Below are 21,418 nucleotides of genomic sequence, written 5' to 3'. Positions count from 1 at the left end.
GAAGACAAAAGAAGGCTTTCATAGGGGAGGTTTCCTGCTGCCTATATTCCCAAGTTTGGAGATGGGAACAAGTGAAGATGACACCATGAGCTCACCCAAGTAACCAAATGAGGAAGGGGCGTACTTCTCCATCAAAACAAGCCAAAAATGATGGAACCAGTCAAGGATCATATCTCCCCAAACTTACACCAAAAGGCATGGATAGCCTACTTACAAAGCTCAAAAGGGAGCAAACTGGCTGCTAAAAATAGGAGGCTTTGTCCCCAAGTTTCAGGCACAAGCTACCAATAGTGAGAGTTATATAAGGGGCCACAGCCCTCCTCTTCTCCCCACTTTTCGATCACCATAAGCTTCACAATATATCATAGAAGAGAGCAACAAGGGGGAGGAGCAAGGAGTGAGGGCAGGCAAGGATCAGTCCACAAACAAGAGGAAATCACCAAAGCTGAGGTAATTCCCTCAACACCCTCCCTTGCATCAGTAGGCAATCACAAAAGGCAATCAAGAACGAGAACTCAAGAAGACTTAGAACTAGCCTCAACAATCAATAGAGAAATTAGAATCTAGTCTAGTACCAATAAACATCCGGTGGTAATTGAATTTAGAACAAAATCTATCCAACAAGATCGCAACTCGAGAGAGAAACATAATCAAAACCCAGCAATGAATAAATGCTGCTGTAACTCAAGCTCGAAATAAATCGAAATGGCGAAATGGGAATAAGGGGAAGGGGACTTAACTTCTGGACCGAGAGGCTGCCGGACGGCGACACTGCCGGAGCAGCAGCGCGCGAGGCGGAGGCGGTGCTGCACGAGGGCGACTCCCCGCTAAACATCAGCGGCAGGCGAAGCGGCGGCTACTCGTCGAGACGGCGATTTCGACAAAGGAGAAAGGCGACGCCTTTCTTGGTGACTTCGCCGAGAGGGAGAACGTCCGACGGAGGGCGCATAGCAGAGGTCGGCACGAGAGAATGGCACGGGGTCGATGGCGACAGTGGAGGAACCGCGTGTTCCCGGAGAGTGAGCCCGCGCCGCCAGAAACGACGGCACCAGACAGCGACGCCGTGGCAGAGGCAAAGCCTCCTCTCCACCGATTAATTCGTCGGAATGAAGGGAGGCCGCTCAGGGTGCGAGTTCGCCGGATAGAGGGAGCGCAGGTGGCGATTCCTCCGGAGGAGCCGTGAGGAAAACCGCCGCTGATCGAAAAATAAGCTTTTCAGATTTTGGGGATGAGAATGGGATAGAGAGAGGGGCACGATGAAGGGAGTATACTTGAGCAGATTGGGCCACTTTATTGAATTGGGCCAAGGATTTAATCCTTAAGGAAACTTGGGCTATGGGGAATAATTAATAGTTGGCCAATTCCATTCCAATAACTAAATGATGTACTTACTTGGGCCGAGTCATAAAATAATTGGTGGGCTCGAAGCTTAATGGGGCTGAGTTGGACTGCATAGTTTTATTGGGCTTGGAAATAAATAATATTGGAGGGGAATTAATTTAAGGAATTGAGCTTGGAACTTAATTAATTTAATTCCCGAATAAATTATTGAGTTTCCAAAGATGGAAAATACTAAAGTTGAGACGCGAAGGGCCGACCGGCGTCGCCCCGCGACGCCATGGGCGGCCTTAAGAAAAATCCTAAAAGCTAAGACTAAGACGTAGGTGCTATCCTATAGGATGCATGCATTCTTTTATCAGAAAAAATAGTTCGAGTACTAATTAGTGTGTTACGTTATTTATTTGTAAAGGAGAATTTATACAAGAGCAAGTGAGGCCAAACGGGGAATTTTAATTGGAGATAAACATACCAGGTGGGCTTTCTTTTAATATCCAGCACTATAGTGTGGATATAAAGCAAATACTTTTGAAGTTATGAAATATCATCTTTTCTCAAAATGGATCTGTGATTATTTTTTTAAAAGTCGTTGTCATGCCATAAAACGTTTGTTGTTGAGACCTGTCTGTTGGGGCGATATGCCTTGGGTTTTGGCGACGCCAAACCGTGAACGAATTCGGTGATGAATAAATTCGGTGGTGAACGAATTCGGTGATGAATAGATTCGGTGGTGAATAGATTCGGTGGTGAACGAATTCGGTGATGAACGAATTCGGTGATGAACGAATTCGGTGATGAATAGATTCGGTGGTGAACGAATTCGGTGATGAACGAATTCGGTGATGAATAGATTCGGTGGTGAACGAATTCGGTGATGAATGAATTTGGTGATGAATAGATTCGGTGGTGAACGAATTCGGTGGTGAACGAATTCGGTGGTGAACGAATTCGGTGGTGAACGAATTTGGTGATGAATAAATTCGGTGGTGAACGAATTCGGTGATGAACGAATTCGGTGGTGAACGAATTCGGTGATGAACGAATTCAATGATGAATAAATTCGGTGGTGAACGAATTCGGAGATGAACGAATTCGGTGATGAAAAAATTCGATGATGAACGAATTCGGTGATGAATAAATTCGGTGGTGAACGAATTCGGTGATGAACGAATTCGGTGATGAATAGATTCGGTGGTGAACAAATTCGATGATGAATGAATTTGGTGATGAATAGATTCGGTGGTGAACGAATTCGGTGGTGAACGAATTCGGTGATGAACGAATTTGGTGATGAATAAATTCGGTGGTGAACGAATTCGGTGATGAATAAATTCGGTGGAGAACGAATTCGGTGATGAACGAATTCAATGATGAATAAATTCGGTGGTGAACGAATTCGGAGATGAACGAATTCGGTGATGAAAAAATTCGATGATGAACGAATTCGGTGATGAATAGATTCGGTGGTGAACGAATTCGGTGATGATCGAATTCGGTGATGAATGAATTCAGTGGTGAACGAATTCGGTGATGAACGAATTCGGTGATGAACAAATTCAGTGGTGAACGAATTCGGTGATGAACAAATTCGGTGATGAACGAATTCGGTGATGAACGAATTCGGTGATGAACGAATTCGGTGGTGAATGAATTCGGTGATGAACGAATTCGGTGATGAATAAATTCGGTGATGAACGAATTCGGTGATGAATAAATTCGATGATGAACGGTGAACGATGAACGATGAATGATGAAAGAACTTAGTCTCTAGACGAACTTTTAGCTCCCAAAATAATTTAGTATGCTCGGGCCTTTTAAGAAAAACCCCCGTGTGATACTGTTGATGGATGACAACTTATATTTGTATGTTTTGTTTTCGGCACGTGTCCACTGAGTACTCCTGTACTCAGCCCTGCATGTATTTATAAATGTGCAGGTTGAACGTCAAGATGGAGAAGAATTGATTGAAGTCGATGCTACTAAATAAGCATGCAGATTTCTCGACGATTCGTGTCTTCATACACAAAGTCGTTTAATAGGGACCTCTTTTCCGCTGCATATATTTTTTTTGTTAAGTGAGAATCTTATAGTCTCACCTTCGAACTCTGATTTAGTTGATATGGTGAATGATTCTATTTTGAGATCTTGTAATCAAATACTTGGCTTCTAATTTGTGGTATCAATTGATTGGCCTTTCGGCAAGTCCCTTGAGTTCTTTCCTCGTTTCGTTAATTCCGCTTATTAGTCACGGATTTCCCGCATTTGCTATCATTAGCAAAGTGCGGTCGTGACACCATCAACGGCCCAAGCCCCTGCAATGAAGGCCCATCGCAGGGCCGAAGAGGGCCGATGCAGCGACTTTGAGGCGGAAGCGAAGGGGCATGGAGATAGGCCCTCTCTCCGCAATAGTGACCTTTGAGGGCCTATGTGGTGATCGATCACTCGGCCCTTGCGACCAGTCACCATTGCTGAAAAAGAGGGAGTAATGAGTAATCTATACATATATAAAAGTCAAGTCCTGAAAAAGTTTTTTTCCCGCTCATTTTCATGAAATATTGATAAGTATATTATAAAATTGTATTAGCATATAATATACAATATTAAATATATGATTGATTTGATATAGAGAGTAAAGGGATGTTAATTAGTCAAATTACACTCTTTTTGACCATTGGGTAAAAATAAGATCAAGTGCTCTCTCTCTCAATTTATTTTATTGACCGATGAGATTATGCCATTTGTTATAATCTCATAGGTCAATAAATATTTTATTTATTATTCAAATATCTTTTATATATTAAATGAAATAATATATAAAATAATTATACCAAAATTCATATTTTTTCATCCTCTACAAATTGAGATCACATTTGCTATAGTTCTATTAAAAAAATCTCTATTTCTCTCTACATCTAATCTTTCATCAATTTAATTATTTCCTATTTCTTAAAAAATTTATTCACCATGGATGATGAGAATGACATATTCTCAAATTCTCAAAATTTCAATCACCCCAATGATTATTTGTATTTAATTGTTGCAACTTATGGTTTTTATTTATTTGTTTTAAAAAAAATTTTGTCATTTTTATTGTAATTTATCATAATTTTTTACTATAATATAATCAATACATATATAAAAGCCAAATTGTAAGAATTTATGTCTTCCCCTTTTCATATGAAATTTTTTAACTATATAATTTTAGTAGCATGCACTATTGGATATTAATATGCATGTTATATATGTATAGATTTGTTGCGATAATAGTTGACCGATAATCATTAATAGTTGTAAATCTGTTTTTATACATTTAACTCTATAAAATTTGAGGCTTCTCTAGGTTATAAATTGGTGCAAAATGATGTTTGGATGCATCTTAAACTAAAAGATGGGTGATTTAAGCATAAAGTTGTGTATCATAATTTAAATTCTTTTGATATAAATTGAATACATTAGATGCAATATCTTGGTGAAAGAGGCCATTAAATTGTCTTACTCTCGCCGATGTATTCCTACTATGATGCCATTATATATAATTTGTTTTTTATGTAGACATATAAGAATTATCTTAATTTAATTAAATTATATTAGTGCTAAATAAACCTTTATTTTTAAACTTACATAATATTTATTGTTCCCCAATACATGTACTCCAAAAATGGGCAATAGGCGGAACATCGAATTCAATACGAGCCCATTAGATATAAGTTCAATTTGTATTGCTTTTTATTAACCTAACTTCGCGCTAACTATGGAAAAGTCATTTGTGCAAATTGCATCCGATGTGAATTTCGTAAGATATGACATAAAGAAATAAAATGAGTAAAATATGAAATACGAAGATCAAATGTGAATAAAGTAAAAGAGAATAAGATAAAAAAAAGAGAGTAATAAATTAGAAGTTATTTTTCATTTTAAATATAAGACTATATTTTATGGATGGTCGGAAATGGAGATGTGAGACTATTTTTTGTAGACGAAGATATTCGTCTCCCAAAGTTTGTCCCAATTTGACCCGGTGCGGGTTTTAAGAAATTGTTTAACTTTGTATTAAATGAAGGTGTATAGTGGAATAAAGGTCCCACATTGAGGAGATTGAGGGTGTATTTAATATCTATCTTTGGTAAGATTTTAAGTAGGACAAACTTTGTGGGACATGCGAAAATGGTAAAATGAGACAAACTTTGTGGGACAGGCGAAAATGGTAAAATGGTTGATTTGATAGTGAAGCTAAATTGGCCAAATGGGCTATGCAGGCCCAACCCATGCATGTGAGGACCGAATAATTGAATCACGAAACTTTGAAATTGTTGTACATTTAAACATAGTGAATATATTAGCGGAGTCAATATTAGCTTTTAGACTCTAGATATTGTTCCTCTTGTGTTTTATTAGTATTGGTTATTTAGAATCTTAAAATTATAGATATTATGTTTATAGAATTATTGGGATTGTTGTCGTTAATTTAGTATAATTCATTGGCCAGTTCTCAATTATCAAATGATTGATTGTTGTAAAATTTGAGATGTTTAAGCATGTAGATATATTCATAGAGAAGTTATTTTTGGGTCTTATTAATAAATTTGTATAGTTATTGCTACATATATACTTTAGTATTTGAGTATAATTTGGTTTCTTTATATATTAAATTTTTGATTATATATTGTAGTCGGTAATTGGATTGGAATAACTTAATTTTATTGGGTTTTTTTATCTTATTGTATATCGATTGAATTTGTAGAGTCAAAATTTTCATATTTCTTTAAGGGTTCGGGCTTATTTTGTATTTATTTTATTTTTATAAAATTTTATTTCTCTTTTATAAATTTAGTGCTAATATTTAAGTTTGTGTATGCTGATAGGTTGTGTACTGTAAAATTAAAGAGCAATGTCACAATTAAAAATACTTATATATATATATATATATATATATAGAATGAGGAGTGATCAATTGCTAACTCAATCTCTAGTTGCTAACTACAACTAATTTAAGACCATAGGATTTTAGAAATCTAGTGGTCTAAAATTTGCCACGTATAATTTTCATTTTTATTAATTAAATAAAAAAAGATAAAAATTTACCAAATTAGGGGTTTGGATGAAAATGTCAATATAGTGTTTTGAACATATCAACACAATGCTTTGAGAATGTCAACACATTGCTTAGGGTATCCACAATAGGGGCGGCGCGCCGGCCGCCCCGGAGTCGCCTAAGCCGCGGCGATCCATAGTGGAGGACACGGGCGGCGCAGCGTAGACGGATGGGAGGGGGCGGAAGGGCCTTCGCCGACTACTCGGGGAGGACGCGGCTGTGGTGGCGTAGCCGCGGCTGTGCCCGCGGCTGATTATTGCACGGCCATTCCGGCGCGGCTTAGCCGGTTTCTTTTTTTATTATTATTAATTTTGAAATTTAAATAATTTTTATTATAAATTCCCCTCCCATCTTCATTTTCACTCCAAGCACATCTTCACACCTATTTCACTCTCTATCCACTTTTCACTCTCTAATTTTTCTATCTCTAAAAATGCACGGTGGAGACGAAGATTCACCTGGCACCGAAGAATCGGTATATGGCAACTATCCTCCTTCCTAGCCGTGGAGATCGAGTCCAACTCCCCCTCCATCTACAGTCCCATAATTTTAATTATAATTGAATTAAAATATACAAAAATAAAATAAAGTGAAATGTGGCCAAAAAAATGTCCACTATTGTTGTGGAAACTTTTTTTTGTGGATGTGGATAAATCAGAATTGGTTGAGGACAAAAAAATGGCTTGTCCAGTGAAGTGTCCTCCCTATTGTGGATACTCTTATGTCAACCCATTGCTTTAAGAATGACCTTCCATATGTATTATATTGATATATTTTATATACCATGTTGTACGAAAAAATTGAAAATTTTTTAATTTTTTGCAAATTTTGATATCGGAACATATGCAAGTGAGATCTCATTAGAATTCTTATAAAATTATCTTTAATTTGATATATGTTGTGTGAAAAAATAATTTACATCAAAAAAGTTATATGCGTTTTAAAATTAATGTGATATTTTTCAAAAGTTAGTTATAACTCATTTGTTGTAAATTGACTTTAATATCCTTATTGACGGTTTTATTGATTGTATTAATTGTGTTGACATTTCTAGGCTGATAATCTAGTCATTAATTTAAATATGTAAAAATTATTATTTAATTATAATTAGTAATATAAAACGCACCTATCGAATCTTATAGCACGTGAAAAACTAGTGTACCTACAATAAGTGGTTCACTTTATGCGGGAATTAATAATACTATCAACCACTGTACACGCAATAGCATCACCAAACACTTTGTTTTCTCACCAAACCAAACTCAGCTTTTACTACACTCGCTTTGCTAAACACCACCAAACGCTACTCCTCTTCTCAACAATGGTGGGGCTATCGGGGAAATGGATGGTGCTCGCGGCCACTATTTGGATGCAGGCCTTCACGGGCACCAACCTCGACTTTTCGGCCTACTCTTCCGAGCTCAAGTCGGTTTTGGGGGTTTCGCAGGTCCAGCTCAACTACCTCGCCACCGCCTCCGACCTCGGCAAGGCCTTGGGCTGGTCGGCAGGTCTTGCCGTCGTGTGGATGCCGCTGTGGGCTGTAATGTTCGCCGCCGCCGCGATGGGGCTCGTCGGCTACGGCGCGCAATGGCTCGTCGTTGCTGAAGTGATTACGCTGCCGTATTCCGTGGTTACTTGTTTTCTCTTTTCCCCCAATTTGATTAGGTTTTGCTGATTCACCTCCAATTTTTATGTTATCGGTTACAGTAAAATGCAATAATGCAATCTAGTATCTCGTAATATTGCAAATTCGATAGTAATTTCATTAGGTTGGATTGATCTGGAAATATTTGAATTCACGAGGAATTATTTTCCAAGCTAATTCCTTCATACTCCTTTAACTTAGGTAGTTATTATTTAAGTTTTTGAGGTTCAATTTGATGAAATTTTGTATCACTGAATTGAAATGCCAATGTGTGTTTGTGTGTGCGCGTTTCTCCCCAATTTTAATCAGATTGAATTGAACCCTAAATTTCAACTGTAGGTATTTATACTTTGCTTGTTAGCTGGTTGCAGCATCTGCTGGTTCAACACAGTCTGCTTTGTTCTCTGCATCAATAATTTCCCCTCTGCAATGCCGTTCGCGCTCTCCCTCACCGTCAGCTTCAATGGTGTAAGCGCTGCTCTGTACAACCTCGTAGTGAAGTCAATCGACCGTTCCTCATCAGCTGTGTACCTCCTTCTCAACTCCTTGATCCCCCTCTTCGTATCCGTCGTGGCTCTGATTCCCATTCTTCACCAACCTCCTCCTCTATGTTCTCCGGATCCTGATGTTGTGAAGCGCGACAAACGCACGTTCCTCGGGCTAAACGCGCTAGCTTTCTTCACAGGCCTGTATCTCCTCTTCCTCCATCCATCAGATTCGTCAATGGCCCGCCTCCTCTTGTATGGCGCCATCTTTCTCCTGATCCTCCCTTTAGGCATCCCCGGCATTTTCCACGACAGAGAGTGGCTTAACCGCACATTCTCCTCTAGCTTCATTCTTGCTGCCGATGATGATGATGAGGTGGATAATCTCCAGCTACATAAACACCTCCTTAGCCATTCCTACTCTGCTACGCCTAATGGCATTTCCGGAGAGAACACCAGTGTTGAAGAAGGTAGTTCTGGTGAAACAGTGATGCTCGGGCAAGAACATAAAGCTGGAATGCTCGTCCGAAGGTTGGAGTTCTGGCTATACTACGTCGCATATATTTGTGGGGGAACTTTAGGGCTTGTGTACAGCAACAATCTTGGGCAGATTGCTCAGTCGCTAGGGCATGGCTTGATGACATCAAAGCTCATCGCCATATACGCCTCCTTCTCCTTCTTCGGCCGCCTCCTCTCCGCTGCTCCCGACTTCATACCAATGTAAGCAAGTAGGCACACCGATCATCTTCCGTTTCTAGCTGATCCCATCTTGCAAAATTCGCAGAAACTTAACAACATTATCATATTTCCAGGAATAAGGTTTCCATCTCAAGAACCGGTTGGCTGGCCATCGCTCTCCTCCCCACGCCAGTCGCCTTCTCCCTTCTCGGTGCATTTGGTGGCAGCGCCCTCGCGATCCAAGCAGGGACAGCCCTGATCGGGCTGAGCTCGGGATTTATATTCGCTGCCGCGGTTTCAATAACCTCGGAGCTCTTCGGGCCATGTGGTGTGGGTATGAACCACAACATCCTCATCACCAACATACCCATCGGATCCCTCGTCTACGGCTACCTGGCTGCGACGGTTTATGACTCCAACGCCGCGCCCAGCGCTGCGGGTCTAGGCGAGGCGTTGGTGTGTGTGGGGAGAGAGTGCTATTGGCTGACATTTGTGGGGTGGGGCTGCGTTTCGGTTGTGGGAGTAGTGTGTAGTGTGATGCTGTTCTTGAGAACTAGGCATGCTTATCACAGATTTCAGACAAGTAAAAGATCAATTATCTGTCTTAGTGAGCTAGTACACACATGTTGATAATCTTGTATGATTAATTGCGTATTAATTTGATTAACAAAATTTAAAGAAAAATTTGAATTTAGATGAGTTTTCGGGTTTTCACAGCTTTATCAAAGAGATAAGTGATTTTGATGTTAATCAATGGTGTTCCTCCCTATGAACTCAAATGGTAAAATATGAGAAATTGCCCCTCTAACGGCACTTTCGTTTGTGTCACAATCGTCTTTTTAATTGCCCTTTTGATATTCAGATGAAAATTCACACTTATATAACTGCTATGGATGTCATTCAGGCCATTTTGATTGAGTTGGGCCAATCTTATTGAATTGTCGGGCTATTCGCTTATGAATCATTTGGGTTAGAAAGTGTCAAACCTAAGACCATCTCCAACTATACTCCAAACATGAGTTTTGACATAGAAATCTTCTCCAGACATACACTAAACTTAAACTCATTTTTTTGTGTTTTTTTTGAAACAACACCAGATATAGTGTTACCGCAAAAAATTTGTGAGACAAAAACTGAAAAATGGTGTAAATTTTAAATTTTGTGTAAATAATTGAAGTAAAACTACTTTTTGGTGTGACATATACTCGAAAATGGATTTGAGTTTGATGTAAATGGTTGGAGATCGTCTAAGCCTAAATTTTCTTGTTTCGGACTAATCCATCGGGTCTGTCATATTCAAAAAATATACTCAAAAATATCCTTTTAACTAATATAATTCAAAAAATATACTCAATAATATCCTTTTAACTAATATAATTCTCTTTATAATTTTATATCCATATAAATGAATATAGATACAAATGAGTGTTATTTAAACTACATACCAATTGGGTCAATCAGATTTGAAAAACATTATATCCTTTTAACCGCTCCCTCCGTCCCTGAAAAGTATAAATATTTGGTTCAATACTAATTTTAATGTATAATTGATAAATAAGAGAGATAAAGAGAAAAAGTAATTAGAGTGAACTACCCTAATAGTCCCTGATCTTGTCGAAAAATGCATAAATGGTCATTAAAAAAATTTATAGCATTTTTAGTACGATAAGACTAAAATAACTCCAGGCACCAAAAATGTAAATTTTTTATGTTTGAGGACATTTTTAACCTTAAATACTAGTATACTATTTTTGTAATTTTATTTACTTAAAATAGTTTATTGTCATATGTGTTTAAAAATAAATACATGTGTTTAAAAATAAATATAGCCTTAAAATAGTTTAATTACACTTTATATATTTTTTAAATTAAATATTATTCATTATAAAATCTAGTCTATATGAATTAAAAATTAAATCTAATAGTATCTTTTTTTCATAAAAATATTAAAGTGAATTAGAAATTCTTTTGCATCTAAGATTTATTTTTACTTAAAAAATTTAATTAAATTTTGTAAAGTTGTGAATGAAAAATATTATAGTGAACTATACTTAAAAAATGTTACTTAAATATTTAAATGTTATTATACTTAAGTGAAAGATAAATATTTTAATTACATTAATAAAAATAGTATAATGAAAAAATATTTAAAGTATTAAAAATTGAAGTGAAATTATATCTGCAGTAGGTTAAATCGAAATCTTGCAAGTAATAATTTTAATAAAAAATATTAAAGTGAACTAAAGTAACTTTTTATTATAAAGTTCAAATATATACGTTATTCAAGTGATTATTGAAAGAATTTAAGTGAATTATAATTCAAAAGAAAATATTTTATGTTGTAAAAATATAAATTTAAGTGAATTATGTTTTATGTTTTATGTTGTAATATTCAAGTGATTAAATTAACTAGTAAAAATATAAATTAACGGCTAAGGAGGAGTACTAGAAATGTAATTTTTTTCTGTTCGCAAATGTGCTTTTATATATGTCCAAAAAAATTGCAAGACTGAAGAGGTACCAAAACTGTGATTTCCAAAGATCAAAAATGTCCTCCATGGCATTTAGGAGATTTTTCAAATACAGAGGGGTATAAAAGACTGACAAGTACCAAAAATGCTATAAATTTTTTTTTTGGATCATTGGTGCATTTTTTGACTAGATCAAACACTATTAGGTTAGTTTACTCAAATAATAAAAATGTTGTTAGTGGATAAAGGGTCACACATCTTTAGAGAGAAGACTTTTCAAAATTAGAATGTTCATATTTTTCAAGGACGGATTAAAAAGAAAATTATTCATACTTTTTAGGGATGGACTAAAAAGAAAATTATTCATACTTTTCAGGGATGGAGAGAGTAATATATTTCTCTTTATAATTTTCTATCGTTAAAAATGAATATACAAACAAATGTGTGTTGTTTAAACTAGATCCTAATATGTACTCCCTTCTTCTATTATTTATAGTCTCATTTTGACTCGTCACGAGTTTTAAGATTTGTGCACATGACTTCATGACTTATGTACATAGTACTAATGGATATCAATTAAAACGACTCTAATTGTAAGCATCAAAATAATGATGTATTACAAGTAGTATATAATTTCTTTGTTGTACTCTCTTACATCTTGTTTCTCATTTTTCGCTTCTCCCTTCCATTTCATTTTTTTAATATAAGCTCAAATTTAACAAATGAAATGATTTAACTTTGTACAATAGGATATCATATCACAGTCTGAAATATAACATTCACGTAAATTATTTTGAATACCATGGCAGATGAAGCTTCAATCCTTTCTGCAGCTCTTGGAGGCTGATGCATGGGCTATTAAAATTGGGTTTAAAACCGGCATCACTATACGGACCAATTCTACCCGACCGGGTAGAATGTTCTAGAACAGTGGCCTCAATTAGATAACCAGGCTTCATCACCGGTTGGGTATCGTCTTTTGAGCACGATTTCTCCTTTTTTCGTTCCGAACTTCGTTCTTTGCTCCTTATTTTCTTTCTCTAGTCTTTGCCCCTGAAATGTGATCAAAATGAGTCTAAACTTCACCTTTAACGAGTGCGTAAAAACATGATATAACAAGACTACAATTTGATTCACGTCCACGAAGTTACTTATAAACTTCAATTTGATACACATGCAACAATTACATTATTTTTGTGTGAAGGCAGCAGTTCAACCAAATTTGTCTTTCAAACTTCATTTATAGTTAATGTAATCTGCATTTCATTTTGTATTAGATTCATTGCAAGATGCTATAATTTTTTTTGAATCTTCAAAAACAAGTATGCGCAATTTGAAATAATTGTTTGCCTGCTACTCATGTTTACTTACAATCCCATCATCACAAATTCTTTAAATTGTAGTACTTACACAACCAAACTTTACCTCTCTTGAATCATTCTCAGGCGTCTCTCTTACCGCCTGGCTCGCGCGACTCCAACACATCTGCCTGTGTCTCAGATCCACGATTGATGTTCAAGATGTTCTATGCAATGTGGTTTCACATCACCACCTATAAAGCACATCACAAGAATGCAGACAATGCACATCACAAGAATGCAGACAAGGGATTGTCTGTTCGACACTCAGTACTCTGTTGGGAAATAAACACAGGCAATCACGAATATGAATGAGAATGAACACAAGAAATTGTTTACCCAGTTCGATACAATGTGTATCTACGTCTGGGGGCGATGCCAAGCTAGGGATTTCACTATATAATTTCAGAATGATTTAACAATGAGGGAGCACCTCTATTTATAAGCAACTAGAGAGCCCTAATTCTAGTCAAACTAGGAAACATATATCACAAGGAAAAAATACTTCAAGGAAACAAATCCTAAACATGGTAGGAGATAAATTAGGCTCCATAATTAACAATCTCCCACTTGGAGACTAACAACTCCTAAACAACCATTTCCTCGTGATCTCATCCCTTCATCCGCCTAACCTTATCTTCAAGTTCCAAGGCCAATTGAAGCTATGCATAGCTTCAATTTCTCTAAGGTCACCACCTTAGTAAACATGTCTGGAGGATTCTCACTTCCAAGTATCTTCACAAGTTGCAGGATTTTCATCTCCACTAGGTGTCGGATGTAATGATACTTCAACTCCACATGCTTTGTCCTAGAATGAAACGCTGGATTCTTCGCCAAGAAAATACTACTCTTGTTCTCCTTCCCAAGTTCATCTAAGAAACTCTGCAACCACACCATCTCCTTGCTTGCCTCTGTCGCAGCTACATATTCAGCCTCCGTAGTAGACAAAGCAACGGTCTTTTGCAACTTAGAAGTCCATGAAATAGCAATACCACCATAAGTAAATACATGCCCGGTTGTGCTTCTTCTCCCATCAAGATCATTGAACGCCAAGTCTGCATCCACATAACCTGCCAGCTCGACATTCTTGCCATTGAAACATAAGACACTTTCTGTAGTACCTCTCAAGTATCGAATGATCCATTTAACTGTGTCCCAATGTTGCTTGCCCGGATCACCCATGAACCGGCTCACTACTCCCACTGCTTGTGCAATATCAGGCCTCGTACACACCATTGCATACATAATACTGCCAATTGCTGAAGCATAAGGAATTTTCTTCATTTCAGCACGTTCTTCTTTTGTACTCGGCGACTCCTTCTTCGACAGCTTAAAGTGACTGCCTAAAGGCACACTTACTGGCTTCGAATTATCCATGTTGAATCTTTCCAAAACCTTACCAATGTAAGCAGCTTGCGAAAGATACAATTTTCCTGCCGCCTTGTCACGCTCGATTCTCATGCCCAAAATTTGATTAGCCTCTCCAAGATCTTTCATGGAGAATCGTACAGACAATTGCCTTTTCAACTTATCCATCTCCTTTGATCACCTCCTGCGATCAACATATCATCAACATATAATAACATGATAAGATAGCTCTTGTCAAACCTCTTGTAGTAACAACAATGGTCAGCGTAGCATCTTTTATAGCCAATCTCCATCATGAATCCATCAAACTTCTTGTATCACTGCTTTGGAGCTTGCTTTAAACCATACAAGCTCTTCTTCAACTTGCACACAAGGTTTTCTATTCCTTTTACTACGAATCCTTCAGGCAGTGTCATGTACAACTCATCCTCCAAATCACCATGAAGGAATGTCGTCTTAACATCCATCTGATGTAGCAATAGATTTTCTGCAACTACCATACTCAACACTAAACGAATAGTAGTTAGTTTCACAACAGGAGTAAACACATCTGTATAATCAATACCATATCGTTGCTCAAATCCCTTGACAACCAGCCTAGCCTTGTAGCGCTTGCTACCATCAGCTTCACCTTTGATTCGATAGACCCACTTGCAATGTAATGCCTTTTTCCCTTTAGGAAATTCAACAAGCTCCCATGTGCCATTCAGGAAAAGAGAGGCAAACTCATCATCCATGGCAATTTTCCACCTTCGTTTATCAGGGCCTTCTCCTGCCTCTGCATAACACTCGGGCGGGCGAGTACCTATCAGGTGCACGTCGCTCTCTAGTCGATTTAGACAGTGGAATAGTCGGTGGTGGAGTGCTTGGCTCTTCTTCAAGCACATCTTCAGCATTCTGACTATTCTTACTCCCACTCGAGTTTGAGATGTCTAGCTCGACCACTTGTGGCTCAGAACTGCTGGGACTCGACGCCTCCAATCTATCCTTGTGCAATACTTGTTATTGAAAATGACATCTCTACTGCGAATAACCTTACGGTTCTGCTCATCCCAGAGTCTATAACCGAACTCATCGCCTCCATAACCAATGAACGTACACTTAATAGATTTAGCATCCAACTTACTTCTCTCAACGGAACTAACATGAGCATAAGCAACACAACCAAAGATGCGTAGGAAAGATAGATTTACCTCTTTTCCTGTCCAAACCTCCTCGGGTATCTGAAACTACAAGGGAACTGATGGACCTCTATTAATTAGGAATGCAGTTGTGTTGACTGCATCTGCCCAAAAACTCTTTGGCAATCAATGTTCTGTTCATGCGCTCTGCGATTCCATTCTGCTATAGAATTCCTTTCACAGTTTTTTCCATGCGGATTCCATTCTCGGCGCAGAACTCCTTGAACTTTGCAAGTTCATATTCTCCTCCATTATCGGATCTTAGACACTTCACCTTCAGCCCGGTTTCAGTTTCAACAAGGGCTTTCCACTTCCTAAAAGCGTCAAACGCATCGGATTTACTCTTCAGAAAATAAACTCATAGCTTTCGAGTAGAGTCGTCGATGAAAGTCAGATAATATTCAGAGTCTCCTAGGGACTTCACAGGTGCTGGTCCCCATAGATCAGTGTGGACCATCTCCAACTTATGTGTCTTCAATTTTCTGCCTCCTCTTGAGAAACTCACCATTTTCTGTTTCCCAAACACGCAATCCTCGCACAGACCAACTTCAATAGTTTTCAGGCCAGGCAGTAAACCTCTTGAGCACATTATCTTCATCCCTTTCTCGCTCATGTGACAAAGTCAACAGTGCCACAAATCTACATTATTTGTCTCACTTGCAATATCAATTCAATCTTTGAAGTTAGTTGTGGTATACAACGTACTCTCCTTCTTACCTCGAGCTACTATCATAGCTCCCTTGGTAATCTTCCAATTGTTGCAGCCAAACGTCACGGTGTACCCTTCTGCATCAAGCTGCCCAATCGAAATCAAACTTCTCTGCAATCCAGGAATGTGTCTGACTCCATTCAGTTTTATCACGGATCCATTGGACGTCACTACCTTCACGTTTCCCTTTCTCATGATATCTAAGGGCTCGTCATCAGCCAGATGTATCTTCCCAAAATCGCCAGAAACGTAGTGTTCCATTATCTCCACATTGCTGCAGGAGTGGAACGACGCTCCAGAATCCAATACCCATGATTGCATCGGACTACTGACACTCAAGACCAACGCCTCGCCATCGTCATCAGACATGGTAGCGTTTGCTGTGTTCTTGTTCTTCTGATCCTTATTCTTATACTTCTTCGGTGCCTCACACTGATTTCTAAAATGCCCAAACTAATCACAATTCCAGCATTTAACTTTATCTAAATCCTTTTTGGATTGGCTCCTTCCTCTGGAATTTGATCTTCCACGATTTTGCTTTCCTTTCGATCTGCCTCTCTGTTCTGTATTCAGTGTTGATCCCGAAGTAGAAGATCCTGATTCTCTCCGGCGAACTTCCTCACCAATCATCAGATCCCTTACTCTGTCAACTGTTAAGTCTGTCTCTGCAGCAGTAACTGTTGTCACTGTGCCAGCCCAACTCTCAGGCAGAGACGATAGCAAAATCAGGGCACGAATTTCATCATCGAATTTTATATCAACCGCGTTCAGTTGCGAAGTAATCATGTTGAACTCGTTGAGATGTTGTTGCACCAGCTTTCCCTCTTGCATTCTAAAATTAAACAATCGTCTAATCAGATGTACCTTGTTTGCCGTTGATGGTTTCTGATACATGTCCTCCAAGATCTTCATCATCTCCTTTGTCGACTTTGTTGCAGTCGTGTGATAAGCCACATCCTTGGACAACGATAGCCTAATCGCGCTCATCGTTTTTCTATCCAGCAGCTCCCACTCCTCATGTTCCATCTTTTCGGGTTTGGTTTTTAAAGGCTTCCAGAGATCTTTACCGTACAGGTAATCCTCAATCTGCATCTTCCAAAATCCGAAATCAGATCCGTCGAACTTCTCTACAGTAATTTTCTCGTCGATCACCATCGTGATTTCTGCCTCTTAAACCCTAGGCTCTTGATACCAGTTGTAGGGAAATAAACACAGGCAATCACGAATATGAAAGAGAATGAACACAAGAAATTGTTTACCCAGTTCGATACAATGTGTATCTACGTCTGGGGGCGATGCCAAGCCAGAGATTTCACTATATAATTTCAGAATGATTTAACAATGAGGGAGCACCTCTATTTATAAGCAACTAGAGAGCCCTAATTCTAGTCAAATTAGGAAACATATATCACAAGGAAAAAATACTTCAAGGAAACAAATCCTAAACATGGTAGGAGATAAATTAGGCTCCATAATTAACATATTCGGTTATTTATGGGAATCTGCATCAGATGAATTTTCACATTGAGTGTAAAGAAGGAAGTGACCGTTTTGCCTAAATCAAGGGTTTTTTTATGGGTTTAAGAGTCTTTACTACTGAAAAAATGTGTTTTTTCTTCAAGAAAAGTACTATTTGACTTTCATCAGGCTCATTAAATCTAACATAAAATAGAGAGCTAAGAGAACCTTTACTTTACCGGGTGTTTCCGTCTAAGTTGATGAATTCGGCCCTTGAGGATGCTCGAGGGTACTGTTTAATTTCGTTCAAGATTGCCTCTCCCCCGTCTGTGATGCAACCTGGGTGAGGAGTGATTACTACTTCCTCGAGTGCAGCTACAGAGGATAACATATATTTGAGGAACTCCATTTCGGACTCGTTCCCACAGAAGAGCTGCATCTTGATGGACTTAAGCTGAGCCAAACACTCGATTGGTTGTTGTGATCGCAGAAAACCAGCAACAAAGTCGACCGCTTCATAGGTATAACCCTGAACGCGAGCACCATACGTGATATAATTCACCGTGAAGAGAATTTGAAGTATGACGGAAACTTACTGTGATTCTAAGTTTCTGTAAAATGGGACAGCTTCTGATGAAAGAAATTGCAGATGCAGTCTCTGCAATCTTTTCGAAATACATATTGGTGAGGTGAAGATTTTTCTGTGATTTTAATGCGACGGCCAGTTTTTCGGGCGCTGCACCACTCCTAGAAAGGCCCTATAAACCCCGAGAATCAGTTTGGAATGCAAATACAGTTAGTTAATATGATAAGAGAGTTAAGAAGCTTTAATTGACAAGTTTTGATACCTCCAACGCGTTTGCTTGCAGTTCTAGCTCCTCGAGTGCAGGGAGACAGCTTAGGGACTCTGCCAAGCTTGACGAGAAGTCATTTTCCACGTTGGACTCGGGCGAGAAAGCCAATCTAACGTCTCTAAGAAGGGGGCAGTACTTGAAAGAAATGGAACTAAATATCCCGTTAAACTCGAGAAGTTTCAATCTGGGACCGGTGATTTCAAGGCAATTGAAGGAAGTACAGTGGAACAGTATCAGTGTTTGGATTGCAGAGCAAGACGCCAAGAAATCCCCAAACCTGTCGGGCACGAGACCAACGTTCTGAAGGTGGAGGGTCACGAGTTTGTTGAATCCCTCAAATCTGAGAGAAGGGTGAAACGGGCAGCTCTCGAGCCTCAAGTTTCTCAGGTGTCGGAAAGTGAAGAGATGAGTCGTTAACCTATGTTCCCCACCGATGGAGACACGGAGAAATAAGTCCTGGAGGGTGTGGTTCGGGAGGAGGTGAAGCCATTCATCGATTTCAGGGCAACTTCTGAGGGAAGGGACTTGGACTGCGAATCTCAGAAGAGGTCCTCGATGTTGCCTCAGAACGTGGTGAATAATTGGGTTGAGCTCGCGACCTTTCAAGAACATCTGGTCGAAGCGAACATCAAACACGAGGTCTGGGCAGGTGAGCCATCTGTCCTTCCATTCCCTCGATAATAGGCTAGTCCTCACCATCTCTCGCAGAGGCAAACGACTAAGAATGTTCTCGATTATGCTATGAGGCAAAGTGGTGATCGTATCCACCCCGGATGCTAGATCATCCATCTCCTCATAGACAGGACTGGACACAATACACCAAACTTCAATAGCCACTCTTAATACACAAAAACAAGTATCTCAAAACAAGATTGTATCTCAGGATTAAATATGCAGAGTGTTTCGGTTCATCCTAGATGGATAATTATGTGATATTTAGTCATAGCCAACACCCTCCAACTAAAATAATCTCACAGTTGAATCCTAGATTATTATTCTATCTAGAAAACCGAACACCACCATAATCTATCAAATTCTGCAAAACTATAAAAATAATACACTTCTCACATCCCTCCTCTCCCCCACACACAAGCAGAGGCAATCCCAAATAGATGAAGTCAAATATATTCCGTAGATTCTCAATTCATACACTGATTCAAAAACAACTTACAATCTGAAAATACCATTTCCATTTCAAAAATCAAGAATGGGAAGAATCAACCAATAAAAGCAAGCGTAACTCCAGTAAACCCAGAAATTAAAATTAAAATTAAAAAAGAAGCTTTTTTGCTTACCAAGAATGTCCTATCTCTTGAGAAGGTTTGCTTCTGGTCAGAATCTTGAACAATTTGAGGAAGAAAGTGAGGAAAAGCAAACCATTTAGAGCATAAAACCAGGGAGACATCGATGTTGGTTAACAAGTTCTCAGCAAATTATATAAATTTCAATTCATTCTTGTTGATTCGATAAGGATTCGCCAAGCTGTCGTTAGAGAGAGAGATATATTTGTTTAATAGTTTTAGTGAACGGCTGTTGTGCCGAATTTAATATTATAACCAAACTAAATCAACATCCTGACACCATAAATAAATAATACCTCCATTAAAAAAAATTGTAAATAATATAGATTTTAATAAATAATTAATTAAATAAATAAAGGAAAAATAAAGGTGGTGGAAGAAGTATTAGTAGAATGTGGAATCCACATTTAAAATGATGGGTATAATTAGTATTTGCTTAAACTTACTATATTTAAAATTGGTTTAATTTTTGTGGACGGCCAAAAATAATAAAATTAGCCCCTTTTTTTTGGACAGAGGTAGCCTAAGTGGTATTTACAATAAAATAAATAATTTAAAAGAGAGAGTGAGAATCCAAAATACTACAATACTAATTAAGTAATACTCTCTCCGTCTCATTGAAATAGATCATTTGAAGTTGACACGGATTTTAATATATGAAATTTTGTAGTGTATGGATATGAACTATTTTTATGAGCGAATGAGAAATTAAATAAGATCTATTTTTATGGGATGGATGGAATATATACTTAACATGGTCAAAATTTTCATTCCACCTACACGTTCCAATATGACATCTACAATTTGATTAAATTATAGGGTAAATTGCTTCAAAAGTCGTCAACTTTGCAAATAGTTTGGTATTTCCCGTAAACTTTAAAAGTTGCATGAAAAGTCATTAACTTTACCAATTGTTGCAAATTTCCCGTACGACCCGACCCGGTACATTTCCGGCAAAAACTAATCCTACGTGGCTCGCCGGAGGCGTGACATGGCAAAATCTCCGGCAGAACAATAAAACGACGTCGTTTTTTAGTTTCAATTAAATTAAAATATATATCAATTTAGGGTTTATGTCTCTTCTCTCTGTGACAGAAATCTCAATTCCCGTCGATATTTCAACTCTTTCTTCTCCATTGCGACATGTAACTGGTCGCGATTCGTCAATCTACAATCCCATCGTGTTTCCTCCATAGGTAGGGTGGCGATTCCTCCACCTCACAATTCCCGGATGGCCGGAATACCCGACACGAGAAATCGGCACCCAAATGTAAAGTTCATGACTTTTCATGATTTTAAAACAATCTTATTTTTATCATTTGATCTTGCCGGTTGTTCTATTCCACCTACACATTCCAATTCCAATATGACATACGATTTGATTTGTGCGAAAACTGAGTTTTGGGATTATTTTTCTGTTTACTTGTTAAATTCATAAAAATATCAAAATTCTCTCAAATTCTGTAATATTAGAGACTAA

General features: G+C 38.1%; 2 protein-coding genes across 4 annotated transcripts; one reads left to right on the top strand and one right to left on the bottom strand.

Annotated features, from left to right (window-relative positions):
• The first annotated feature begins 7,636 nt into the window (after positions 1-7,636).
• Positions 7,637-9,922, top strand: LOC121756263 (protein NUCLEAR FUSION DEFECTIVE 4-like). The gene is made up of 3 exons (XM_042151761.1): positions 7,637-8,060; positions 8,415-9,280; positions 9,373-9,922. Exons 1-3 carry the CDS (start codon positions 7,752-7,754, stop codon positions 9,866-9,868), a joined length of 1,671 nt encoding a protein of 556 aa, XP_042007695.1. The 5' UTR covers positions 7,637-7,751; the 3' UTR covers positions 9,869-9,922.
• Positions 9,923-12,713: 2,791 nt separating this feature from the next.
• On the bottom strand, positions 12,714-20,164 carry LOC121754071 (F-box/FBD/LRR-repeat protein At1g13570-like). Of its 3 annotated transcripts, none has more exons than XM_042149406.1 (6): positions 19,933-20,164; positions 18,632-19,442; positions 18,380-18,541; positions 18,023-18,312; positions 13,135-13,342; positions 12,714-12,762 (listed from the first exon to the last, which is right to left on the bottom strand). In XM_042149406.1, exons 1-5 carry the CDS (start codon positions 20,040-20,042, stop codon positions 13,255-13,257), a joined length of 1,461 nt encoding a protein of 486 aa, XP_042005340.1. In that variant the 5' UTR covers positions 20,043-20,164; the 3' UTR covers positions 12,714-12,762; positions 13,135-13,254. The 3 variants fall into 3 exon arrangements, with proteins under 3 accessions (XP_042005340.1, XP_042005342.1, XP_042005341.1); XM_042149408.1 differs by having other exon boundaries at positions 13,135-13,261; XM_042149407.1 differs by lacking the exon at positions 13,135-13,342.
• Between the last annotated feature and the right edge of the window lie 1,254 nt (positions 20,165-21,418).

The sequence above is a fragment of the Salvia splendens genome, chromosome 11, assembly GCF_004379255.2.
Source record: "Salvia splendens isolate huo1 chromosome 11, SspV2, whole genome shotgun sequence".
Lineage (NCBI taxonomy): Eukaryota > Viridiplantae > Streptophyta > Magnoliopsida > Lamiales > Lamiaceae > Salvia > Salvia splendens.
The sequence above is the reverse complement of the archived record's forward strand: the minus strand, read 5'-3'. Positions and strand labels throughout refer to the sequence as shown.